This window comes from Rhamphochromis longiceps, linkage group LG6, assembly GCF_057381845.1.
Source record: "Rhamphochromis longiceps isolate RC_006_pf linkage group LG6, R_longiceps_female_GT1.1, whole genome shotgun sequence".
Classification (NCBI taxonomy): Eukaryota; Metazoa; Chordata; class Actinopteri; order Cichliformes; family Cichlidae; genus Rhamphochromis; species Rhamphochromis longiceps.
The window spans coordinates 13341382-13369129 of record NC_140562.1 but is presented as its reverse complement, the minus strand read 5'-3'; the positions used below and the strand labels follow the sequence as shown (position 1 = coordinate 13369129).

Below are 27748 nucleotides of genomic sequence, written 5' to 3'. Positions count from 1 at the left end.
AGAAAATCCATCCTGTTTTTGCACATTCCAAAAATTCCAAAGGTCATACTTGGTCATTAGGCTGACAGAAAAACAGATCGGGAGATGGAAATGCCCCTTGGTTTTCTCAGGAAAGACCATACAAGGGAAAAAAAAGAAGAAAATAGCAGATGCTAACATGGCAACACTAGTAACAATGCATCGGAATTTTCTTTTTATGTTTCATTGTTTGATCCATCAGGGGAAACTCCACCGATGTTTCATGGTCATCATCGCGGACACAGGAGATGAAGCAGTTTCGGCAAGTCATGGGACAGGACAGGAAAAAATATTGCAATCATGTTAATTTATCATTGTGTTTATTTCTGATAGCATTCCATGCAAGTGCAGTAATCAGCTGCTTTTAATTCCTCTGATAATGAAGTAAACATAACTTCAAAGAGAACATCAGTGTTTGGCTGAATTCTGGATAATCTTTCTAAATTGGGCTTTTTTATATATATATGCTACAAAAAAGGAAATAAAACAGCCAAAAACGAGTCTGTTGGGATGTTTATATTCTCTTAATCATATGTGTGCAGTCAGTGCTGCAAATTCTTACTCCAGCATTGCAAACGCTGCCACACAGGTGGGGTCCAAATCTAACCATCTAAATTTAAGTGTCTCACCAGACTCTGTGCCATGAAATATTTACTGAATGTGACCCAAAATAAATGGAGCAAAGCCAGTGAGCCAGTTCAGGCAGACAGTGAGCTGCAGACACTCACATGACTGTTCCACTGCAACGTACGTCCAAAGCACATTTTCAGCAAAGGTGTCCTCAATCAGCTGTGCTTAGACACTGCTGGGTACAAGCTGCAGTTCCTCTTCAGTTTGCCTTCAGTTTCAAAATGATGCCCCACTCCCTTACTGCGTATAGGCAGGTTTCTAAATCCTCTTGATTTGTAGGTGTGCTGTACTGTGCCAAACTGCAAATAGGCATCAGAGATTGTTCAGGGTGCTAAGATCCTTCCTATAGGTGCCTCAAGTGAGGTGTTTCAGGTGAGTCCAGCTGGGAAGAGGCCTCAGCACAGACCTAGGACATGCTGGAGAGTTCATGATTATTTTGGTAAATGCCCCTGAAAGACCAGGAGGAAGTGCAAGGAGAGAGGGAGGTCTGGACATCACTGTATAAGTGCCAGAAGAGATGGATATCTAACGCATTGCAGAAATAGATATTTTGCCCTGGATTGAAGGTATAACAAGTCCACAAACGTGTGTAGTAAATTTCATGTTTTGGTAAAAATAGCAGTTTTCACACGCAACATGTAATCAGCATCATGAGAGTACAGTCTGTGCATCCAATGCCCTGTAATGGATTTAATGCCCAGATCTCAGACTGTGTGTGTGTGTGTGTGTGTGTGTGTGTGTGTGTGTGTGTGTGTGTGTGTGTGTGTGTGTGTGTGTGTGTGTGTCACCATCTATAGGTGTGCCCCAAGCAGGGCCGGCCCGTGGCATAGGCCGTATAGGCAAATGCTAAGGGCGCCGTCCATCAGGGGGCGCCACGCCAGTGCCACAAATGTTGAAGAAAAAAAAAAAGTTGGTACTATTATTTCTAAATACAAAAAATAATCCCACGTTAATTAAAATGCAAAGTAAAGCTTATTTAATAGAAATATTATTTGTTACAACATTACGCCCCCCCCCCCCCCCCCCCCCCCCCCCCGCACGGTGCGCCCCCTCCCTTCCCGTATCATGGTTCCTTTTGGACGTCACCACATCAAAAGATCAACACAAGATGTCAAAACGGCCAAAACTGTCAGGTGCCCAGGGAAGAAAAAAGAGAGAAGAAGAGGAGGAGAAACGAGAAAAAGACAGAGGTGGGTAACGTTAGCCTACATGAAATTATTTGTCTGAATGTGATAGTAACCTAAATTTTTAGCATTAAGCTAATGTTACATGATTCGCTAATTCCTAATCAATAAATAGCTAGTTAACTGTTTTAACGTCAGTTAATATTGTGGAGGGGGCTAAATTGTTATGTAAAATAATAATGTAACGTTAGGTAATTACAGTACTCCCACCTTTCCCACCATTCCTCATTTGTATTCATCTTTTAAGCAGGTGTTTTTTGTTTACATTGTTATTGCCTTCTGGTTAGCTAACGTTTACCCTGCAGGTAATAGTCACTTTTCCACCCCTGTATATATTATAGTTGTAAGCCTAGTTGTTAAAGTGCACATCATTAATGTTAATTAAGCAATATCACATGAGAGGGAATGCTGTTTTTTAATATGAGCACTGCTGTGATTCGGTCAAAGATAATCATAACATAACATTCTCATATGATATTATACTGTTACTTTGCATTCTGCTATTCAGCATTTCACTGTAATGATGACAATACATTGAATCTAATCTAATTTGCATATCAGTTAACATCATACATATATCTCTTTGGTTTTTCATTTATATTATATCATTTCATTTTATTCCTGGAATCATATGTTTTTATTATTAGACTTTAATACTCAGTGGTGTCACATACTCCTCTCTTCAGATGCACTGTTGAAGTTTCTAAATCCCACCCCTGGGCCATCTACCACATCTACCGCTGCTGCCTCCACTTCAGCAGCACAACCCACCAGTGATGCAGCATCAGCAGCACAACCCAGCCATGATGCAGCAGCATCAAGCGGTGTTCCTGTTGCCTTATTTATATTGTATTTTTAATTTATTTTATCCAACTTGTTGACACGTTTTATTGTGTTTATGTATGTAAAATTTATTGTATTTCATATATTCATTTTTTATTTTTTGTATTCATTTATTTATTCATATATTTTTTTATCTTGTTAACTATTCTGATAGTGAATTTGCTTTCTTTAATAAAAATAAAAAGGTCAAAGACAAAGCTATTCAGTTTCTTGTGAGTACATACACTACACTCCCGATTTAGGGGTGCGCCACCTAAAATCTTGCCTAGGGCGCCAGATTGGTTAGGGCCGGGCCTGGCCCCAAGTCTGTTTAAAGATTTCACTCTCTCTTTCCCTTTTTGGCTCTGCCCATGTGACACCCCCTCCCAGATCTTCCCTCCATCATGTCCCCCTTTTCTCTCATAGGCATCCCTCTATCACTCTCGTGCTCTCAAAAACAAACCCACCCTACACACACACACACACACACACACACACTTCTGGCTGAAGTCACTGAGTTGGAATGCAATCAGAAATAGAGTGAGTGAAATGTGTGTGTGTGTGTGTGTGCGTGTGTGTGTGCGTGCGTGTGTGTGTGTGTGTGCCAATGACGTCAGCTGTTTGTTTGCGTACTGTGGTTGTGTCTGGGGCACCAGCTTGGTAGATAAGCAGTGTGTGTGTGTGTGTGTGTGTGTGTGTGTGTGTGGTAGGGTAGGGTATTGAGGGAAAGAGGGAAATGCCAGACATGAACGTGCGCATAAAAAAGGTTTTGTTTAAAGTCAGTGGGGCTGGCCTCAGGAGTGATGGGCTTGTCAACTTTTATGGACTCTTCATTGTTGAGCGACTGATGATTGAGTGTATTCCAATGTCTCTGTCTCTCCTGCTCTCTCACCCCGGCCAAAGGAAACTGCTGCATAATGAGAACACACTCTGAGACAATGGGTTCAACTGGCATAAATACACGCGCGCGTGCGCACCCATGCAAGACGTGTAAACATGCGCCATAACTGCCAGAGCTCAAGGGTCAGGGGTCGGGCCTGTGCTCCTGATAGTCTTCAGACCTTCTGAAATTATTTATCAAATATGGAACAATCCGGACATACCAGTAGCATTTCAGAGGTTGGTTTTTTTTGGTCACTTTTCCTTAGGTGACTGTTGGAATAAAGAATTATCCCTCTCCCACCTTCCCTCCCCTGCCTGGACCTGGTCTGCCCAGTGATAAGGTCAGATTAGATTTATTTTTGGGCTCCTTGCAGTATTGCAAAGAGTACCAGAGCCCTGAGGGTTTCGCTTAAAAGCATTTTGTTGTGTTTTTTGGGACTTTTTGCCTGTCACGTGTGATGAAGACTGCACTCAGAGGGGGAAAAAAGAAAAAGAAAAATCCAAAAAATGGCCTATTTTTTTGAGTAGTTTGACCTTGATCTGGTTGCATTACCTGTTCCTGGAGCTGCAGTTTTTCTCTCATATTGTCTTTTAGTCTTCTGTGTGTACATTTTAAAAGAAATGAACAAAATAGAAGTTGCATCATTAAATCAAGAGCACTAGTACCAATTAGTGTCACATATCCAGTAAGCATTTCTAACTATACCAGCAGCCATTCTAACCTGAATTGGTATAAAGCAGAATGTATTATTCTAACTAAGGCAGGGGAAATAGATGCAGTGATACAAGATTACACATAGGATAATAGATAAGTGTTATCAAATGTTTGAATTGCCCTCACACCTAACCAAAACAAATAAATCGACTGTGATAGGCAATCAAAGAGTTTAGTGTGCTTTTAAATAACCTGTAATAAAACATGAAAGAATATTTTGGAGATTAAAGATTTCACAGAGAGTCATGTGTGCTTATGAGTAGTTTGTCTGACGTTCTCATTTAAGTGGAAATCTGGATTCAATGTGTCCTTTTCCTTTAAACTCAGCTTTCAGTCTTCAGTCTGATATTCAATTCAAACGCATAATGCATGATACAGTATAGATTTAAATGCTGTTCTAAACGCTGCAAACTGCAAGATGATGGTGCAACAGAGACATTAACTTGCGGCAGGCTTGCTCAGCACGTAAATTACTCGCGGAGAACTGGCGCCACCGTGTGGCAGCATTTCTGAATAGCAGCTTATGGAAAAATAATCCCGAAGGAGCACACTTGTCGCCGCTAGATGGAGCCATTCGTGTATCTGTTGTTTGCTACCGCTGGAACGAAACCGGAAACGGTTTCAAAGTGTGCCGCATCATAGCTGCGGTCGTGTACAGAAAATAAAATAAATAAATAAACAGCTTTAAAAAGGCACTCTCTGAACAAATTTCCGGTCAAAATATCTCTTTAATCTTGCCATTTTTCTTTTTAAAAAATAATTGAAACAACAAAAGGAAGAAACACGAGTTTGGGTTAATTATTATTAATTTTAGAACAAATGATAATCTGGATGCATAGAATAATATGTCTCTCAACTCTGAGAGAACTAGACGGATGTGGTGTCTATTATTCAAAGCACACTTTAAATGGATTTTAATGTTTAGCCCACTGTCAAACTTATATTCTCTTTCGGAAGTTAGATATGCAGAAAAAAAATGAATTTACATTTATTTTCGTTGTTTCGTTGGGCGACCGCTATTTTGCAAACCCTTACCGGAAGTGCTTCTCTTCTTCGCTCTAGCTTGACTCCGCTGCTGTCAACATTTGTTGTGGTGAAACCTCCGAGCTGTCACAGCAAGCGTCTGTTGAGCCCAGTCATGCCATCTAGGTTTAGACTTTACTTGTGGAATTCGTCATGAACCAGGCTGCTATTTTGGGACTAACTGAACAGAGTTGAACAAAACGGGCATGTTTGTTTAAGTTCAGTCTCCGTGCGGATTAATATTTCTGGTTAACCGTCTTTGCTGTTCGTTGGCGTGTTTTTTTTTTTTTGTACTATTATTATTTATCTGCGACGGACTAAACAGTTTAACGAGGTAAGTTACGGGCACGGGGTTAAGGAATCCAAGTGGTAATTCGTGTTTTTTCAGTTTCTTAAGGTTGAATTTTGGACTTTTCGTGTCTCCCTGCATCTCAGCTGCGCTTCAGGATGCTTTTGTCCGTTGGCTGCCCGTTGAGTTTAGCGACTACAGTTTATTGTCAACATTAGCTGCCTGCAGCTCCTGCTCACTCTGAAAGCATGTGGGGTTAGCTGTCTGCTGGAAATGTGTGTTAATTTAGCGATGAATGTAGTTAAACAGCGAAGTTAAATGTCAGCGTGTCATATGTAGGCGGAACTGGTTTGTTGTAATGGGTGATTAACTAACCTGCCATACTTTTCTGCATAGGCTGCTCTGCTAGTCCCCATAAGACCACTACTTAACAACTTTATGTGGGAGTGTTTATGTCTTATTACCATTTTGTTATTATTATTATTATTATTATTATTATTATTATTAGTTGCCATATATTACTTGCGTAGCATTTAGTCTTATTTGTCCACAGCAATACATAACATGAGCTTGGGCATTGAGGGCTACTTTAGCCATACTGAGCTTGGTGCAGGTGCACAAAAGGTTAAATTTCACAAAAAGCAATTATTTTTCTGTACTTCGATCAACGGAGGGCATGCAGGGAATATTTAAGGCCCTCAGAGGGTGTGTCTAAGAAAGGCAAGTGCAAAATTGGCCAAACTGGCGATAACTGTTTTGCTGTAAATAACATGTTTTAACCTTATTGCCATATTAAGTGTGTTGTGTAGGGAAGCATTGTTACATGTACTGGCTAAACAGGTGTTTATCTTTTGTCTCACATCAACCACATCACAACACCAGAAAGAAAAAAAACTACTGGGCTTGTCTGTCGTTACGGTATCATACTATTGTCTTTCAATATGTAACCACAGTTTATTTATTTATTTATTTATTCATTCATTCATTTATTCATTTTTGTAAAGGTATGTTTAGGTATTGCAAAATCTAATGAAGTGCATAAATCATCCCTGCGGAATTTTCTTTTTGTTTTTGTTTATTTCATGTAAGGATCATAGACTGTATGTAAAAAAGTAGATGTAAACACTATTAAGTTAGACGTGACTAGTGAGGGCTTGATCCGACAGAGCAATCAAGGGACCATTCACTCTGCTAGGGTAGCAACCCCTCAATCTTTAAAGCACACCCTGCTTCATCATCCTCAATCGCTTTTAACTAGAGTGTAGTTTACAAAATGAATATCGTGTTGTATTCAAAAAGCCCCCAAACTGCAGATTGAGATCATTAGTATATGCGTGTAGTGTTTACTGTGGTTGCATCTTTGAGATATGTTTACCATAGACTTTTCCACAGTCTTATTTCTTTTTACTCTCAGAGCTGTTGTCTCCTGCTGGAGTTTAAGAAGAATGCTTCAAAATGAGTTAGCATTTTCTACTTCTGGTTTCCTTAGCCTGAAGTTAACATTTTAATTTTTTTAGAGGCTTTTAACTTTTGTGATCAAAACACACAATATCTTGATCTATAGGATGTATTTCAATAAATACACAATCATGAATATTGAAGCCTTAAGTGTTTTTGTAAAGGCGTTCACTAACAAAGGACCATGGAGACATTGAGCACAGGGTCGTAGTGAAGTCATACAACTGTCATGTAGTAATTTTCTAACCTAACATTGGTCTTTTACTTTAGGGATTGCAATTATGTGTTAAAAATCAGGGTGGGCTAGAAAAACACATCATTCCTGCAGCGGTCTATATTACAGATAAATGCTACTATTAAATGGGGGGAGATTTTGGCAACATTGTATCAATAATTAATACAGGGACACCAGATATTAATATTTTATTAAATAAATTTAAATACTCTGGGAATACTATGAACAACAGGGGTCATCTCACCATCCTGAGATAACAATAATTCGGCTTAACCAAAAAAGTCATCCAGCACTGGACACGAGTAAAAACAGGGCAGCAGGAAAACTCTGTAAACGGCTGCAGCCTAATTTCGACAAATTTGGATCAGCGCAGTTCATGTAATCCAGCTGTTGTTCAGTGTAAGGGAAGTTAGACTTTTTTTACAGTTAAAATTAAAATTGGGATTTTTTTTTTATGCAATCAAGGGCTTGATTTGGAATTATTAGTATGGAAATGGAAGGAGATTAATTCAGAAGATCTTTAAAATAAAGATTGTTTCAACACATTACTTGAAATATATGAGTTTTGTGTGAGGCTGGAAGAAAGCAGATGGGCCTGCCTGAGAGTCTCGGGCAGGGATGGTAAAACAGCTTCGCAGCCCTGACAATAAAGTTTCTTTCATGCAGCAGACTATTTAGAGAGACACTGAGAGAATAAACATTAATTAACTGGGTCACATTGTTGTAAACAGACCTGGTTAGGTAGCAACTTAGCTAAAAAACTGTGCTTAATTATTTTCTCCCCTTAAACTTTACAAAGAGATTGTGGTCCTTTTGTTAGAAGGCAGTGCACACTGATGACTCATCCGCTCTCTGTGAGTGAGTCATATTTCACTGGCACGGTACTAATGTTAGCCACAAACCATGTGCCAGGCTGGTTTGGTTTGATGAAGACTAATTCTCGGCATTCCTTTCTTCCCCCACTCCTTCTTACCGTACCATTTTCCCTTCATTTCTACACTTTCTTCTTCTTCTTCTTCTTCTTCTTCTTCTTCTTCTTCTTTTTTCTGAATTGTTTCAGTCATTCATAAAAGTGTGAAATCATAAAAGTGATTTCACACCTTCTCCATCACCAGCCAAGCTTTCATCTTTGTTGTTCTGCCTGTTCTGTCTCTTCTTTTCTCTCCTGTGTCTCAGTGTCTTTGTCTCAGTCTGCATCAGCTCTTACTCTTCCTTTCACCCTCTACATCTTTGTTGTTACAGGCCGTGTCAGCGTTCCTTCTTTGTCGCTGTCCTGACAGTGAAACAGTGCCCCTCTTTGCCCAGCCCTGAGCAAATAATGCTGCTACATCTCAATCTCCACTCTTTGATTTTGTCCAATAGAGATTCCTGCCGTCAGCTTTACGGGCTCACATGTGTTTTTACATGTGCTTGTGCTTGGGCTGTAATGGTCCTGAACCATTTGGCTTGCACAGTTCAGTTTGGTATGACATTTCCTCGCTTTTATACAGCCTGTGAGTCATACTGTTACTGAAATATAGAAGTCTATTTTTGCCGTCATACTTGGGTTTCTGGAACAGACATTTGAGGCTTTATCTGTAATCATCTGTTATCAGCTGCTGATAGACAGCCTTAGCATGCTAACAGGAGTGGTTGTGAAAGATGGACAGTACTTCCACTTTTACTGAACATTTATGCCTTCATTTACACACAAACAAGTTTGGTGTGTGTGTGTGTGTGTGTGTGTGTGTGTGTGTGTGTGTGTGTGTGTGTGTGTGTGTGTGTGTGTGTGTGTGTGTGTGTGTACTTGGTTCTCAAAATTTTTTGGACCTGCCCCACTTCAGAAGCTGAAAAAAGTTCAAGCAACACACTGATTATTGATTATGAACCACTAACTAGCTTAGAGTTCTCTCTTATAAACAGTAGGCTTGTTATGACAAACTAAATACCTGCACCCAAGACAATACTTGATATTTTAAAAAAGGGTCATTAGTGTCTCCATAGCGTAGTGGTTAAAACATTGGCTTAGTGAAGTGAAAGGTTACTGATATTTTATAAAGGGGTAATTATTTCTCCTAGGTCATGCCAAAAGTATGGCACTGGGTGTGTTAACATTTACAATAACTGTTTAATACTTCTGTGTTGATGTAACAGGAGATTTACTGGCCTCTTCAATTCCTCTTTAAGAGTTGTTTAGTGTTGTGAACGTCAGCTGGTTCAACTGTTAGTGAGGGAGGGGCTGTGTGTCTGCAGTAGTACCGTGTCAAGTCTGCTGCTATCATTGCTGTCGCAAATGGGTGTCTAACCTGATAATAATTCTTAGTTTTGAATAGTATCTGAACCTGTTTTAATGGAAAGTAGCAGCTTTTTTTGGCCTTAATCTTACAGGAAGAACTGGAATAGCCAACTGCAGTGAAAATGCAGTGCCATGATCCCAAAACTGAAGCACATACCAAAAGTGTTTTTTTGTTTGTTTTTTGCTTGTGTGATTATTACAGCTTAATCAACATACTGGCCTATCACAGATGTAATAGTTTTGCCGTATCCAGGAAACCACATTTTCATCTATTGAACCAGATGTTTGGTGACCCTGGTATATTTTTACAGCCCAGAGCTTAATTCAATTTACTGCTCAGATGTCTCTTTTAGATAAAACTGTGAAAGCAAAAATGCTCATATTGTTGAGCCCTGCTTACTATCATCAAATCCTGTGTTATGTTTTCCACAACACTGTTGACCCGAGGAACACTATAAAAATATAAGTAATTCAGACTTTACTGATATCAAACCCTTCATGCCACCGCCACTGTCTCCACTACATGTAGCACAGCAGGCATCATAGCCGAGCAGGGCGATGTTGTGGCGAGGCGATGTGTGAGCTTTGTTCCAGTAAATTTTCTTCTTCTTCTTCTGCTTCTTTTGACTTGTTTTACACTCTAAGAGACTATACTAATTATATGAGTCAGTATATTTATATGGGAATTTCTTACTCTGACATTCTGACATTTTTGAATTATTTTTGTTGGTGTCGAATCATCCAAAACAAATTCTTTATACAGCTGTTTATAAATGATTCCAGTACAGTACAAATGGATAACTGGTGGATTTCCACACTGTTTGGGAGACTCTGTCATTTCACTTTTTCATCTTTCATTTGGACTAAATGGCTGAATGTGATGCACTTGTCACTGTTGTCCTTCTTCATGATTGAGGCAGATTTATTTCTGTGGGAGCTGTGCAGTTTGTGCTGCCTATTCTTGATGAAAAGCCGCTTTTGTGTCTTTCTGCACCTGATTCCCACAGGACCTGAATCAGGCTTCTCTGTCTCTGACGGGGGGGGGGGGATGTTGTCATCCTCACATTTGTACATTATTGGCTTTCCATACTGCACATTCTCATGGAGGAATCAGACCTCAATGACAGATCCTGTGAGCAGTGCAAGGGTGACCAAGGCAGAACATGTTTTCTCAGCAGCTCTTTAGAAGTGAGATGCTTAGAAATTAAATGAAAGGCCTCAAATCAGTCACGCGGGCATTCCAGGACAAAAACAGCTCTCTCAGTTTACAGCATGAACGGACTATTGTAAGATGTAATTGGGTTTTAGATCAAGCGGACTGGACGACAAGCCCCAAATAAGGAAAGTAAACCTACACAAGAATGTGGGACGCAGTCAAACACGGCTGCAGTGTTTCAGTGGAATGAGCAAAAGAGGAGGGACATCTTGGTGCAGCAGTGTCCTCTGTGTGGGGTGGGGGTCGGTGATGTTCAGGAGGAGAATTGTGCTGAGCTAGGCTCCACTGAGATGCCACTTAAAGTGTAAGGGAGGCTTTAGGGGAATTAAGTTCAAAATACTCCCCCTCTCTACGCTCTTAGCTTAAGCCTCTTGACGTATTAAGAAGAAAGAAATGTAAATGTGTGTTTCCTCAGCAGCAGGTCCAGGCTGCTTGCACTGTTTAGTCTAAATAAACATGACCCTTGTTTTTCTGTTTTGTTCTTATGATGGGATCTGCAGATTAGATTGTTAGACATGATGGGATTTAAAAAGAGCTCTTACCTGTCACATGCTACAAGAGCCCCTCCATCTAATTTAAATTTAAACAGCCTGGTTGTTTGATAGAGAGAAGAAGGTGCAAGTTACAAAAAATAAACAGATTTAATATGCATCTTCATAGGAAAGATGTATTGGAAACGTAGCTGTCTCTGCAACAGAGCAGTTTCAGTATGATGGTGTGTTTTCCTTATTCACAGTAAACAGAACAGGCTGGCTGTAGCAACCACCACAGGGGCTGCAGGGCGTCGTCAAGTACAGTGTTGCTGTTATTGGCTGTTTACATCAAAACGGTGTGGCTGCTGATATTTACTCTTTTCTCTCTTTCAGTCTTTCACCCCCTCGAGTCTTGAATCAACAGACGAGCAGAGGGTGACAAAACTAGAGAAAAAGTATGTAAAGAGTTTGTGTGGTGTTGTTGAGCATGTTTGCTGGACAAAGTTTGTTTGTAAAGCAAGGTCATGATTTGTAAGTAATTATATTAAACAACAACAACAAGGCAATCGCCCATTTTTTTAAAGTGAGGGTTTCGGCGCGCATGTGTCCTCGTGCATCAGCTTCCTGTCTGTTAGATGCACAGACGCAGCTTCCCTTTTTGTCATCTTCTGCCGCTCATTTCAGTTGCACAAGTCTGCAGTGATCGCATCCCCGGCTAATGACATCAAGGCTTTTATTGGATGTCAGCTCTGATTGCGTTAAAACTTCCGAGACAGGAAGGCTGCTTTCATGAGAACAGTCAGAAGCTAAAAGAAAGGATCGCAGAGAGAATCTAAAGGCTGGTGGATTTCCTGGGGGCCTCTACTTGTCACTGAGCTGAGAAACGCCCCATGCAGCTAGCATTTCTAACTTTCAGCGTCCTGTTACTGTCGAACGCCTCGTTTTGTCTGATTGTCTGGAACTGTAGCTGCAGGTATGTACTGGTGCTCTTCTTTTGGTCTTATCAGTGATGTGCAGCAGGAAAGAGGGTTAATGTGGAGTTGAATGTTTTGACCCCATCGTCAGAGCACTGCTCGTGTTTTGTGTTTCTGTAATGAATTGAATGTGTAACAATAAACTTGCTGCAGGAGCTGTCAGGCGGTAAAGCTGCTGCTAATTATCCGCACTGTAAGAGCACATCGTGGACCAATGGGATCACTTAGCTTAAGATGCTTGTTACATAATCTTTACGATGCCTGCCGTGCTGAAAGTTAACCTCATAGATGTTTTGTAACAACATAGAGCTGTTCAGATCCTTCTCGCTACCTGTGATAGTCTCTGAAGATTTTCTGAACTTTAAGTATGCGGGGTCTGTTAAGGTATGCATCTGTGTGTGCATGTGTGTCTGTCTATCATGTATTCTATACTGTAAATGTGTCTGCACTGTAGCGTAATGAAAGTGTATGTCCTTGTTTTTTAAGCTTTGCATGTACAAATGCCTTCATGGTGTTTTGGGGGGTTTATATTTACTCTGTAAATCTTGGTGCTGTTGAGTGTTTGTGCAGCAGGACCGATTAGCTGGATTACAGGCAACCAAGATTAACCAAAAGAGCATCTGTCAGTGACATACTACTAATATTACTTCTACCACAACTACCGCATCACTATTACTGCTACTGTGCGTTTCACTGTGCTGCTGCTTTACTGTTTTATTGTAATAATAATGCCACATTCTTAAAGGTGAACATATGGTCTTATTTATTTAATGTGATTACAGGAAATATCATTACTGAAACATGCAAGTCCTAAAAGATGCATTGAGCTGCCAGTTTGACTTACTGGGGTCACCAGTTCTTGACTCCCCGTAGAGATATTTATGAAATGAACGAGAGAAAAATTGATGTGAAAATGAAAAAATGTGACCGAGGCAAAAAAAAGAAAGAAAACATTGCTCAGACATAGCAGATGGAAATAGCCACTGCAGTCATTCACTGGTTTGTGAAGTCCCATTTTGAATTTGAATTGGCATTATAGTATTCAGTAGAGCAGGGCGATATGACCAAAAATATTTATCACGATATACATTTGAAAATTTGCGGTAACGATATAACTGACGATAGGGCTGCTCGATTATGGCAAAAATGATAATCACGATTATTTTCACTGAAATTGAGATCTCGATTATTTGACGATATTTATTTAACCCTTTAAGACCTACTATAGAACCAAGTCCACCAGAGCTTATATTATTTTTTTTACATGCTGTAGTGCCATTTGTGGGAGCATTTCAAGTTGCTATACAACTGTTATAGCCCATATTTTACTAATATGTATGCATTAAGTCCATAGTAACTACATTAATTGCAAAAAAGTGCAATAAACTACAAAAAAAATTGAAAATCGCTTTTGTTTTGTTTACATATATTTCTACTTGGAGAAATTTAAGAGGTTTATCCCTCAAAACTTTAAATACAATAAAGTTGCAAAAATAGTTTACAACAACAGGAAATTTATTTTGAGTGTCTTCATAGTTTTATTTTGGAGATACAGCAATTTTTATATACTGCAGGAAAAACAAAAAACAATCCTATGATGCAAATTTGCAAAGAAAACAGCATGTGCATCATTTCACTGTGGGAAGTGTTACGAACAGCTGATAGGAACGGCAAAGCGTGTTTCTGGAATATTATGTTTTTGTTGCTGCAAGGCTTTTTATGCAATTTTTGCAAAGCTATATGTGGAACGAAACCGTGACCGAGGACAAGCTGATGTCATAAGATGTAAGTACAACTCCTCCGGTTTCATATGCAAAACAAATTATTGCGCTAGCTTACACGGTTCAGGTTCTACAGGGATTTAAAAATAGTTACGCAAAACGGAGCGTGCTGCTCTGACCGGCTTTAAAGGGTTAACAATGACTTTAAAAAAAATAATATAAAATAGTGTGCAACACCACTGAAGTTTGTTTTTAAACTCTCTTTTCAACCAACGGCAGTCACTCTCCAAATAACTTCTGCTTAGCTTTCCGAGCTTCCCTCGGGTCCTCTTAATCAGCGGTCTCCAACCTTTTTTGCGCCACGGACCGGTTTATGCCCGACAATATTTTCACGGACCGGCCTTTAAGGTGTCGCGGATAAATGAGGGAGGGGCTAATAATCGGCTCAGTCATTTTTAATGATCGTTGAAAGCCCAGATCGTAATCGTGATTAAAATTCGATTAATTGAGCAGCCCTAACTGACGATATAATTGACACTAGACAAAACACTTTACAACTCCACAACTTTATTAGTGAAAAAAAAACCCCATCAATGTATTTTCACTTAAACAAGCAGCTGTTTTTTATGTGCATTAAAGTTATATAAAAATTTAACAGTGCAAATGCAAATGCCTTGCTGACAGTTTAACCAAAAGGCATTTCCAGTGGAAATTGGCCGGCATATCCTCAGCATAACCATGTATAATATCCACAAAACTTAAAAAGAGGTTATACACACACAATATGGTAATATTATGTTGAAGCACAGTACATATCACTCCGCGAGGCTCCTGCCTACGATAGCCGTAATGCTCCAACAATCCATCAAGCGGTGCGGGTTCGTAGCTTAGCAAAGTCGTACTAAAACGTCTGACAGATTTTTGAGCGCCGTGTACATAAAATCGTTTCAAGGTCAGTAAACACAACCAGAATTCATACATAAGGCACACGGGATTATAAGGGGCTCTGTCGATTTTCAGAAAAATCAAAGGATTGATTTTAAGTGTGCTGTATTTTCCAAACACCACGGTAATAACGGCGGCCCGCTAGCATGCGCTACCAAAAACAGTGCTCTGTTGTGTATCTGATGGACGAAAGCTAAACCAGTTCCACACCAGTGAAGTTGCAGCATTTTTACAAACCAATTCTGATTCATCCGTTTTATTCAACGATCCGCTTTTGCTCTTCTCATTCTCTGTCACCGGCACGCTTTTTCCGCCATGTGCGTATGAAAACAAAGGCACTGCGCATATGCGTTTTACCCATATTCTATGGCGATATTTCATTTTCTTATCATTGCCCAACATTATACCGGTATTACTGTGAACGGTATGATATGGCCCAGCCTTACTATTCAGTCTCTGTGTGTTCTGGAGCTAGAATTGGGTGTATTTGAATAAGAGGGTGAGTTTATCAGCAAGCTTCATTAGTAAGCTGTGCCCAGAGGCGTATTGGAGTAAAGATTATTTGATGGTTACCACGCAGCAAGTTGTTTGTCAGAAAGTTGAATTAAAAATGCTCCAAAGGGCAACAACACCACAGACTTCTGTGGGAGGTCCAATTCAGTGGCTCAGAATTGGACCTGACTCCTAGCGGAAAGCTACTAGCCCCCTACTACATCACTGTTCTATATGTCTTTCATATTTAAAACTGTCTTTAATTCTTGAAACTGTTTGATTGTGCTTTACTCTACACCTTCACATATAACACTGAAAGTCTTCCACAGTATCTGTACATTGACAGTCACAGTTTATCTTTTCTCATCTTTTTCTTGCAGATGATTTCTAACTTTTAAGCCAAGCATATTAAGTTATATAGAAGAGGCACAATCACTAATTATATTACTAATTATATTGTGGGCAATTTCTTGGTTAGCGATGGTGTATTCACTCTATCTAAATTAAGCTGGCAAATGAGGTTACTGTAGGTGAAAACTGCAGTTTTATGTAGGCCTAAGGATTATGTATTAAGAGTAGCTGAAAGCAATCTAAACACAATGCAGCAGTGTTTGCTGTGGACTTCAAAACACCACACTAAAATCCTATTCCACTGCTCTGACTAGGTCTGCTGATTACAGGGATTATCCAATTTCAGTAACTCTGTTATGTATATTGAGTAAATTGAGACTTACTATCTTTCCCTGTCTGTGTGTTTCAGTCATGTCTCGCAGAAGTTCTCGCCTGGTTTCTGGTGGCTACTATAATTCAGATGAAGAATCTGACTCAAGCAGCGTGACCAACATATCTATATCCTACCGTGAAAACCCTGTTAAGTAAGTTACTGGTTTCTGTGCCCTTGTGCTTGAAGCTTTTTTTCTACATTCTGATTGTCAGTCTGTAATGTAACCCTGCCTTTCTCTCTTACCAACTTTTTCTTCTTCAGGGTTTTCAAGAAGAAGGCCGGGACCCGCAAGCCCGCCTCCCGTACCTCCAGCAGAGCCAACAGCAATACTAGCTCCGCTGCCCCTGACACACCTGTCACTCCAGGTCAGTATGCTGCGACGGTGCATAAGTGGTAATGACATAATATCACAATCTGAACGTTTTCAGAGTAGGTTAAAGAGAAAGTTTCCAAACTGTTGCCTATAACAAAGCTTTGGATTACTTCTAACCCCTTATCGGTATTTTACTGACTGTCAATTATTTAGTTACTCTTTGTAATAATGGACACAGATGGAGTATTGGTGTAAGGAACCTAATTTATTTATCTCATTTTCTGCTTCTTTCTCTCATCTGGCTCTTAGTCCCATCTCCATTAACCATTGAGAGCCAACCTGTCATGAGGACCGTATCTTTCACCCCATCCACAGCCACCCCGCGGCCTGCCCTGACCCCATCATCATCATCAACCCCGAGGCAGACACCCCCTCATTGCCACCCAGCATCTCCAGGAAACAGCTCTCCTGCAGGGCACTGCAGCTCTAGCAGGCCAGGATTACAGTTTAGACCCAGCCATAAGGAGCTGAGTCAGAGTGGCGTGGACAGCTCAGGGTACTCGTCCTCTGAGGGTACTTACAGGAAGCCCATGACCGCCCCCTGCAGCACTGGTAGAGTCAGCATTAACACTGGGGATCCCAATACCGGATACAGAAGCAGAATCAAAAGTGCCTTCAACAGCCTTAGCGGTGAGTGTTGAAGTTTGCTTGTGTTTGCGTGTCTTTGCGCTGCCATGTAATAATCTCTTTGTTCGTGTTTGTTCTTTTGGCAGACTCAGCCCTGATGCTCGGTGCGACAGTATGTGCAAAAACACATGACGTGGCAGCGTTAGGTATGGTGTTTGTATATGATCATTGTTACTTCTTGTAGCTGAAGCTCAGTATGGATCTACATGTGCCTGTGCATTATATACAGATCCTACATACTTTTTCTTAGTTGCTGCATGTGATTTGGCTCTAGCTTATCAAAATCCCTGCAAATCAACGTTCCTTCTCTTCCCCGCAGCTAATTCTCTAATCAGCAGTCGCATGAAGAAGGCTTGTGGTGTGGCTCTCCTCCTCCTCCTCATCTTACTTTTATGTAAGTAACATAAACGAAATCGAATATATTCTGTGTTTTCAGAAAGCCGCTGTATTTTCTGCTTGATCTACTTTCCTGAAGACAGTACAGTAATCTTCTATGAGCTTGGGGTTTCCCCTCAAAAGTAGGCGTGGTAGGTTCTGCCGCAGAGGGTTCTTAGACTTGCAAAGCAGCACTGCTTAGTCTGCTCCCTGCATCATGTGGTGGGGTGTTACTCCCTTCTCCACCTCATTGTGACTGTATGAGTCACTGTAAATGTCAGTCACTACAAGAGGCTTTCACTGTTGAATATTAGAGTTGGGTGATCTTGCTTTGTGTGCTTCTGAGTGCTGTTGTTCAGGAACTATCCCTTCTGTTTTCTCCAGGTCTTTGGTTGTTCCTTCCCTTGCTCACCTCTTTCATCACCCGCATGAATGTCACAAAGAGCCCATCACAGACACAGCCTGTTGTGCCTGCTACTCCTCCTCCTGCCCAACCCAACAACATCTATTCCAAACCTGTGGTGGTAGGGCTCTGCAACTGACTGTTTTTCTTGCTGGTTAGATTGATGGGTGCTGGATCAATCTAACTGTCTGAGTGACTAAGTAGATTGATTAATTATAAATGACAAACTTTTATAATAGTGCTCAAGCTCAAATCTTCAAGGCCTGCACGAGGGGTTATTTAACAATGCCAAACCACAGCAGCAGTCGTCTCAAGGTGTAAAGTTCAAATCCAATAATACCGAGAGAACTCCAACAGATGGCAGAGGCAGCCATTTGCTCCCAATACAATACATATTTTTAAATGAAATCTTGATATTGTTTAAGTAATGGTAATAATGATATAAATCATTGTGTAGTTGTTTGTTTATATGCAATTGATAGTCCTGTCTCACTATATCCGTGCACTTGTATTTTAAATTTTATTCATTTATCCAAAAAAAAGCAGACAATGAGTTAAAGATGAATTTGACTGTTAGCAATCATTGTTGTTTTCTTCAGTGTAACCTGGTATCATGGCGGCCCAAGCTTGAGATTTGCTAGTGTAGTATTTTCCCAGCACACATTTGTGGATTTTTAAAGGTTCACAGAGTCTGTTTTCTCCACTGTGGGTGGTTTACAAATTGAAAGTGAAAGATCAGCAGTTTGATCCTGAGAGGAGTCACAAATCCCTTGGGGGATCATGACGGATCAAAAATCAGCCAGCAAAGCTACCTGCTGTGGTGGTGATGAATTGGAAATAAGAGAGCTGCTGAAAGGTGCTTTTTACTGTATTTTCTTTATAAATCTTTATAAGTGCATCACATTCTCAGTTAAAAGAGTTACAGTTTGAGAACAACGACACTCTCATCAATGTCATTTCTCTCTTACCAAGCTACCTTTGGTTGTTCTCTTATTCACAAGGGGTTGCGACAGCAGGCAGCACCACATGTTTGATTCACAGGATATTTTGCACCAGTTACCCGTCCTGACACAAACCCAAATGCAGCCACCTGCAAATGTGTAAAGCGCTACACTTTGGAGCCCCACTGTTCTCTAACCAGCTAAACAGAGTCAACAAGGGATGGGATTTATGATGTTTATGATCAAAACTTTGAGACTTAGTTGTAAGTCCTTCAAGAAGTTCACCGGTTCAGGGACCTCTCAGTCAATTCTGAAGCATTTTTAAAGGTCAAAAATATATTTAATGTAATAGCTGTTCTGATTAAGCTTGCTGTTATGAGACTCTTAATATGTTTGTATGAAAATTTGGGTTCTTTTTTGTTGCAGTAATAGTTTGTTGTTTTTGTATTTTCAAACAGGATCCTACCATTGTGTCTGCTGTAGTAGATGAAAAGATGCAACGTCTTCTGGTAACAAACCATTTCCTTGCAGTCAGGAGTAAAAAAGTCTGCACCCTCCCTCCACACACGCACATGCACAAACAAAAATTAAGCTGTCTAACCATATCAGAATAAAACAAAGGAAAACTAAAATAAATGCATTGGTGTTACTTTGAGACCTTGCATGTTGATCTATTTTGAGGTGAAAGTGATGTGTTGCATCTGTTACAGGTGGAGCTGCAGATGAAGCAGGAGCTGCTTCTCTCCCAGGTGAGAGAATCTCTTTCTGGTTAACCCTGTGGGTGGTAGAGCTTCTGCCCACGGATGTCAGAAAGGAACACAGGCTAATAGTAACAGGGTCAAAACTCAGGTATGCTAGAGTGACATCTAGTGGTTGACATCTAGAGCAAATGCAGAGGTTTGTTTACTAACCTACAAGCACTCAGGAAGTACAGTTGCTGAATAATTCCCCAAAGGCATAATTTCTGATTTGAAGAGAATTTATTTTAAAGAAATTTTAATTTGATTTAAGGTTTAGAAACAACAAAAAGGCTTTCTGATAAACGGGTAACCATGGTTAGCTTTTAGGATGAACATATATGACTTAAAAACCTGGCTTTAAAACATGAGATCTAAAATTTATGAAAGAGACAGCCTGGTATCTATGAGCTCACTTCACCTATGAGCATGTCATGTTTTCCTTCACTTGTTTTTTCTAACAGATGAAGGAGAGACTCCAGCTGGAAATGCGCGATATGAAGGCCAAGCTTGAGACCACAGACTCCGACAGTCGGCAGCATCTGGAGCAGCAGGTCACAAGGTTGAGCAGCCGGATGGCAGATTATCAGTCAGACAGCAGCACTGCTGCTGCCAGCCTCACCCTCAGAATCCAAGCTTTAGAGGATCAGAATAATAAGGTAAAAGTCCTGATAGGTTCAACTTATCTATATTTAAAGCAACCGAAGCTTAATGAATGCAGTCTGGAACTTTGCCTGGGTTTTATGCATAGTCTTTTCTCTTGCAGTTGGCCCAGGAGTTGTCATCCATCCAGGTGATGCCTCCTCCAGCCCCCTGCCCTGATCCTACCAACACACCTATACACAATCACCTCACACCTGAGCTCCAACATGCCATGGAGAAGTGGCTCACTGACCGCATCAAGGTAACTAGTAGTAACTGTGTGTGTGTGTGCGCTTATGCTGCTAGATATGAGTTGTTACACCTGTCAATACTTAATAGTATACTCTGTTTGTGAATGTGAATAAGGAGCAGGATGCAATCAGGCTCAGCAGCAGTGGAAGCTGCGCAGACTGTGGACGTCCCATGGCTGATAAAGTGGCTGACTTTGCCCTGGAGACTCAAGGTCAGGAATGTTTGGATAAAGATCAAATTGTTTTTGCTAAAATTCAGTGTGTGCATGTGTGTGTTTGCTGTTTTTGCACCCAAAAAAACACTTTTTAAATATTGAGTTATTGGTTGTTTAATTTATTTGCCTGTTGATTTGTCTTCTGTAATTATTCTAAATGACATTCATGCATCTTGTCATCAGTCATCAGCAAAGATTGTTGTCATTTAATCTTACACTCTATAACATATAGAAGATTAAAAAAAAACATTTCAGAACTCTTATTGCCCTGTGTGTGTGTGTGTGTGTGTGTGTGTGTGCGTGCGTGTGTGTGTGTGTGTGTGTGTGTGTGTGTGTGTGTGTGTGTGTGTGTATAGGTGCCAGTGTGATCAGTACCAGGTGTTCAGAGACGTACCGTATTCGTTCAGCATGTGTGACCCTGTTTGGTTTCCCTCTTTGGTATCCATCTGAAAGCCCGCGCACTGTCATTCAGGTACAATGACCATCAGTTTGCTTATCTGTTCCCTCATTGTCATTTTACCCTCAGGGCTTTTCACTTTAGACTGTTAGCCCTTTCATTTTTACTAACTACATCTCCCGCTGTCTTCCTCCCCAGGGTTACCCAGTGCTGCTTCCAGGGAAATGCTGGGCGTTTCATGGTGTCCAGGGAACACTTGTGATCTCTTTGTCCCACCCCATACGGATAACTCATGTGACACTGGACCACCTACCACGCTACAACTCTCCCACTGGCCGAATTGACTCAGCACCCAAAGACTTTGAAGTCCATGTGAGTGCTTCCAGTGTAGAAACAGTGTGGGGACACATGACTGCCTGCGCTTGCTTAAAAAAAAAGAAAAGAAAAAGCTGCCTGCAAGTCAACATGAAGCAGGAAAATAACCAGTAGCCAGCAGTCAGTTCATCATTAATGAGAGTTTGTGAGCTCGTGGGTCTTAATGACTCAGCTCAAACATAGATACATGGAGGGAGCAGGGAGGGTACTCGTGGTAAGGAAAGAGCGAACCCACCAGGTCTGTTTGTCCTCAGCCAGAGCATCACGTACTTTTTAGGATATACAGATGTACTACAATATCTGTCAGACGTAAAGATGTGAAATTATACCTCAGAGGCAGCATTTGTGGTTGAGACATTTAAAGCTGCTGCTAAGTCATGCTGGTTCTCAAGTACACATGCTTACACAAATTAACCAAAACATCAGATTGAACTGCACACAGTACACATGTGATCACATTTCCAGCAATAACTCAAGTAACAACACACGCTCTGCATTTGTCCACGGTGACAGCACACACTGGATTTTAAAGCTTTAGCATTTTTGCCTCTGCCATGTTCCATTATTGGTGTCAGAACTAAATGTATATGGATGAAAGCTAGCAAGCATGGTTTGCAAGCTGGATCTTAACCTTGTACAGCCTGAACCATGACATAAAAATATTTTTTATTTATGTATTTATCTATTTTTAAATGGATATTAAATCTTCTGAAATATGAATTGAAACAGTAGAGAAATATCAGTTTGCATATACGAGTTTTCATATGTATCAGTTTTGCTTTGTCTGGAAATTTATTCAGGTGTTTGAAGACAAAAATTCCATTGATCATGTAGAGATTAACACTGTTAAGACTGTTTTACTCACCTTAACTGGACCACAGCTGTTTGTAAAAGTAACCGTGCAGCTTAGATAATTCCATGAAAAATCCACCAAAGGCACCAAAAGAGCACACACATCTCTAAGTTTAAGCCTTTACAGTTAAAGGTTAATACACTCCATACACTTGTTGTAAAGGCCGAAAGTAGCTGCAGGGCAAAACTACCTTTGTACCATTGTGCTGTAAATTTGCGCTTTTTAGCACAGGAGCCAGCTTCAAGTGTAACCTTGAGCAGCTGCAGTTTTTTACTGAATTTCCCACAGCAGAGTTTTCTGCTTGACAGACACGCATACCTGCCAGTTATTACATTCATTTTCTTCCACTTCCTATTAAAAAGCCTCGGCACAATGTGATAGCTACAAATTGTAACTTTTCTGATATTTGTAGTTCATGAATTTGACTTGTTTATTATTTCACTTGTCATTTTTTAAATGTGGATGATCTAAATCTGCCATTTATCAACCGTAGGACCTAATATAGGAGTACTGTATGGAATTAAGTCTCAAAGAAAACCTTTGAGAGTGACATAAAGCCAATTTTAATATTGAAATCTGACCCAGGTGCCATTTGTCTCTTTCCAGGGGATGGAAAACGACACAGAAGAAGGAACACTGCTGGGGACGTTCACTTACGATGAGTATGGAGAGCCAACGCAGACGTTTAAGATTCCTGTGAGTTCAAATGAGCCCATCTTACAGTTTTTTCTGAATGCTTAAACCCTAACTGTGATTCCTGTAGCACAATCTCTAAAACTATTCAGACTTATAGCAAAACCACTCACTGAGTTTGCAAAACTAAAAGCACAAAAACTGCTTTGCACTCAGTTTGCAATTTTGTAACACACACTTTGCAAAACTGTAGGCACAATTCACTGCACAACACTCAATTACCAAATTTCCAACACACTCCTAGCAAAAGTATACACATGTATGGCTATCATTAACACTAATTTGCCAACTGTCTGGCACACTTTCACATGTGAAAACTTTTTTAGATAATTAGTTCACTTTGCAATCAGCCTAAGCACTATAATACAGGTAAGCTGTGTGTGCGGAGTACAATGGAGGGAGCAGAAGGAGTGAGAAGTAGAGGAGGCCGAGGAAGAGGACGTGGAGGTGAAGAAGTAGGATGAAGAGGACGACAAGGACAAGGAGGAGCAAGAGGAAGATGAGGAGGGGGGAGAGGAAGGGTAGGAAGAGTAAGAAATAGAATTGCTGATGACATCAGAGCTACAATACCCTGAGGGTAGCTGGCCAACGGGTCCAGCATAACTCGAGCCGCTACACTGTAGCAAGTACCATAAGGACATCTTGAAATGAGAATCGGTTAGCACAGTCACTTCGCACAAAGATTTGTAGCACTGGCATATGCCAATGAGAAACACACCAATACCATTGATGTACAAATACTGAAATTGTTACTTTACAGAATTGCTAGATGACCAGATGCTGGGGCAGAGGAAGCATGTTCACTGCAGACCAAGTAACCCATATAGTCATTATGGCGGTTGCAAATAATCCTATACTTGGAAATGAACACTTGTGTTTGTTTTGATGTGTTTGAATAAACACCAGTACTTGAAGTTTGGATCCCTCTATGCTTATGGATCTATGACAGAAGTATGAGCTCAAACTGACATAGCCTACCTTGTGCACAGAGAAAGCAAAAGCCAGATGTGTTTTGTATTCATACCATCAGTGTGCAGTTGGCGCATTGTGTGCTTAGTAGATGATGGCTTGTGTGTACTGTTTGATACGGAAACACCATTTTTACGAGGGTGTGAAGAGTTAATCTAGCTGTGTTTGCTTTTGCAAGAGAACTACAATGTTTTGATGATTGGGTGACAGGTTTTCTTATTTGTGTGAAGAGTTTTGCAAAATTAGCCAATAGTTACAAAAAATGTGCTTAAGCAATCAGAAAAAACTGTAATATTTACCGCTCATTATATTTACAGAGCACGAGCAGACTACTTCTGCTTCTGTATAAAGTGTAGTAATCATAAGTGTTTGTTGCATGCTCTCCCTTACACTTAGATTTTGTTGTTTAACTTTCTTTCCTATCTTTTCTTTTCTTCTCCGCCTCACACAGAATCCGAGCGACATGGTTTACAGAGTCGTGGAGCTGAGAGTTCTCAGTAACTGGGGTCACGTCGAGTATACGTGTCTTTACCGTTTCCGTGTGCACGGAAAGATCGCCACCACGTGAGGCTTCAGACTCACTCGGAGTGACTTGAGTGGCCAAATGCTACTGAAAAGTGTTTTAGTGTTCACACGCACAACTCTTTGTTTCAGCTGTGTTTTACTGGGGTTTTTCTAACCTCTTAATATTAAAGGATAAAAACGTGCACGATCCTTGTTGTGCAGTGCACATTTGCTTTTGCTTTGACAAAAGTCTACATGGAAGTTTAAGGTTCTGGCAACTTGCTTTCAATTATATGACTGTGCCACAAGATCCTTTTAAAGCTTTTCTTATTACAAACTATTATTATTAACAATCTTTTTTTCCTACTTTGCATGTGTACAGCGCTCCATCCCACCTGAGAGTTCTCTGGTAAAATAACATCTCTTTCCGTTTTGTTGCTGGGAAGCCACAGAGGAGTTGAGTGTTCAACACCTTGCTCAGTGGCACAGTGACAAGTCATAGAAACAGTCTCTTATTTTATTTACTTGTCCTGGTTTCTATAGCTGGTTATCAGCTTTATTCATCTTTCCATCTTAGACCAAATGAGTCTCAGTATTTTATGTTTTTACAATTAAAACAGAAAATAATCTAGTTTGTCTAGCGCTCAGTCACATATGTTGCCTGATACCTGAACAGGTTGAAAACACTGTTTTGTTTTGTTTTGTTTTGTTTTGTTTTGTTTTGTTTTGTTTTGTTTTGTTTTGTTTTGTTTTGTTTTGTTTTGTTTTGTTTTGTTTTGTTTTGTTTTGTTTTGTTTTGTTTTGTTTTGTTTTGTGCTTCTTCTTTTTGTTATTTGGTGGAAATACACAGAGGGCAGCAGTGAATGTTTTCTAATCAGCAGTGCTTGATGTTCTTAAAGGAAAATGTAATTTCATATCACTATGAAAGGTAAAATATGCAGCTTGGTAACATTTCCTTTCAGCACATTTTGACACATCAGTGTGGATTTTCCTTCTGGTACTTGAATACTTGAAAAGCTGTTTTTCTAACCTCTTTGACAGACGTCGTGTTGAAGCCATGACAGCTTTGTTTTTTACTCTGTACATAATGCTTACATTTGTATGAAATGTTTAACCAGGATAGAAAAAAGTGCTATTTATGCATAAAACAGAAATTCTTTTACAAATTCTTTTTGCTCCGTCCATTTTGTAGGACCAGCTCGAGAATCATTTTGAATTATTGTCAATTATTATGTCAGATCTTTGGATTGTGTCATTCAAAACCCAGAAAACACAATTTCACACAATGACAGAATTTTTGTTTTTATTTGTTGTACATTTTGACAGAAGATGAGAGAAAGTATCATTTACAGAATGACATGAAATGTTCTTCCTGATTTCAAGCAGTTCAGATTTGGATAACTTAACAAAGGGTCAGGTTTTCAGAAGTATTATTATTGTTTGTGTTTTGTCTATTTAATAGATGCTGATATATACAAGTTGTTAAACAAAGGAGACACAGTGTCATTAACACATGTTTTCAAAAAGTAATGTTAAAGTGAAATGAAGATATATTTTTGCATTGATGGCTGTTTTATAAATGATTGTTTACATTCCTAAAAAGCTTAATAACCACTCTCCTGGTGTACTGCAGGCTATAGATAAACTGAACATTGTAGACAATACAATACACGCAATAATACACGCTAATGTTGTTAAATGTGTTTAACATGTTCACTTACAGTTTTCACTTTAATCCTTAAATAGCTTGATTTTGCATAACTAAACATTCCAACATGTGTCTAATAGACTCACATTTGCTGAAGCATTGTTTAAAAATGTAAGTATTGATGGGAGCCTAGAGCCTACACCTCAGAGTGTATCATTCCTCTTATTTGAACAGTGTTAAGGTTTAGGTAGATCAATCAGGTTCATTTTCTCTATCCTCAAATGTTAAATTGATCGATTGATTGACAATAAAAAACGTTTGTTTTCTATTTGGATTTTAGAAATCTCGTCTCACACGGAGCCCTAAAGTGTTCTGCAGAGTATATGACTACATTTTTGTCTGTAAGCCAAATTTGGATATTTGAGTTCTAAAATAAAACAATGCAATATGTCTTTGTTGTACTTGTTGTACATCCAGTGACGCTCATCGTGATTATTGACAAATTTACTTCCTGTTCCTGAGTCAAAGACATGAGAGAGAAAAATGTCAGGTTTGCATTCAAGCATTTAAAGGCATAAAGCAGCTACCAGTAGATTTTTATTAAACTGCAGAAAATACCAACAACTTAGTATTATGGTTAAAAATGAATTTTTAAATATTGCTGATCACTGTGCAGGTTGCAGCTCAGCTTTTCCATCACGTTATCAGCCGCTCTGCACTCTTGCATCAGTTTTAGTCTCAGCTGATTTTGGGCAGCTGCTTCGTCCGGATGAGAAAAGTCAGAGGCTGAACAAAGCTGCTCATGGAGAGAATCCAGTAGGCCACACAGGTGACAACTGAATAGGGCTTGAAAGAAGTGGGACCAAGCTGCCTCAGCAGGTATTCTCCAATGGGGGGGAGGTAGTGGACGTTGATTATGACCAGCGCAGACAGCACTATTTTGAATGCTCGCTTTTTAACTGGGTGGACCTCTTTTCTGCTGGGCCCTGACTGGCGGAGAGACTTTAGAATCAGGGTGCTGCAGGTTGTTACGACCACAGTGGAAAAGCTTATGATTGCTAGTATCACATTCCACTTATACCCTGCAGAGACTTTGACCAGAAGGCAGCAAGCAGCAGTGATGGCACTCCCCATCAAGCATAACGACAGCCGCAGTTTGGGATCCTTGAGCCGCAGAAAGAACAGAGGATGGCAGACTGCTACGTAGCTGTCCAAACTCAAAAAGCAAAGAAAAAGCGGTCCCCCTCCCTGGTTTAAACCCCACGCCAGGAAGCTAGTGGCCTCCATTGACTGATTAAACCAAAGATTAATGCATTCACCCACGACTGTGATACAGAACAGCATATCGATTACTGCCAGGTTCAGTGTGAAGATCTCTGAGGTAGAGCAAATACCAGGTTTGCGCAAAAGGAGGTAAATGACCCAAGCATTAGTTGGTAGTCCTAGTGGTGGCACAGTCACTACTGTGGGCAAGAAGTACCACAAAAATATTTCAGTCGCTGCCGTGGAGTTTCCCATGTGTCTGCGTTGAGCTCTGTCAAAAACAGAAGATATTTTACAAATTGAAATTTCAACGAAATACTAAAAATAACTAAAACACAACACTGATACATTATTACCTTACAAAGTCTTAACAGCGTGAAATACACTGGGCACTTGCTTCAATTCC

General features: G+C 40.1%; 1 protein-coding gene across 3 annotated transcripts; it reads left to right on the top strand.

Moving 5' to 3' along the window:
• The first annotated feature begins 5333 nt into the window (after positions 1-5333).
• Positions 5334-26521, top strand: sun2 (Sad1 and UNC84 domain containing 2). Of its 3 annotated transcripts, XM_085409277.1 has the most exons (17): positions 5334-5608; positions 11614-11675; positions 16113-16227; positions 16338-16441; positions 16699-17079; positions 17163-17222; positions 17396-17470; positions 17836-17975; positions 19254-19304; positions 19506-19544; positions 19997-20191; positions 20299-20436; positions 20541-20637; positions 20997-21112; positions 21236-21409; positions 22872-22961; positions 24379-26521. In XM_085409277.1, exons 3-17 carry the CDS (start codon positions 16115-16117, stop codon positions 24493-24495), a joined length of 1890 nt encoding a protein of 629 aa, XP_085265403.1. In that variant the 5' UTR covers positions 5334-5608; positions 11614-11675; positions 16113-16114; the 3' UTR covers positions 24496-26521. The 3 variants fall into 3 exon arrangements, with proteins under 3 accessions (XP_085265403.1, XP_085265402.1, XP_085265401.1); XM_085409276.1 differs by lacking the exon at positions 11614-11675; XM_085409275.1 differs by lacking the exons at positions 5334-5608; positions 11614-11675 and adding an exon at positions 11793-12193.
• The last annotated feature ends 1227 nt before the right edge of the window (positions 26522-27748 follow it).

Coding starts and splice junctions, on each gene's coding strand:
- sun2 (XM_085409276.1), top strand. CDS start 16,115: ATGTCTCGCAGAAGTTCTCGCCTGGTTTCTGGTGGCTACTATAATTCA. Junction 16,228..16,337: donor TACCGTGAAAACCCTGTTAA/GTAAGTTACTGG, acceptor TTTCTTCTTCAG/GGTTTTCAAGAAGAAGGCCG. Junction 16,442..16,698: donor TGACACACCTGTCACTCCAG/GTCAGTATGCTG, acceptor TCTGGCTCTTAG/TCCCATCTCCATTAACCATT.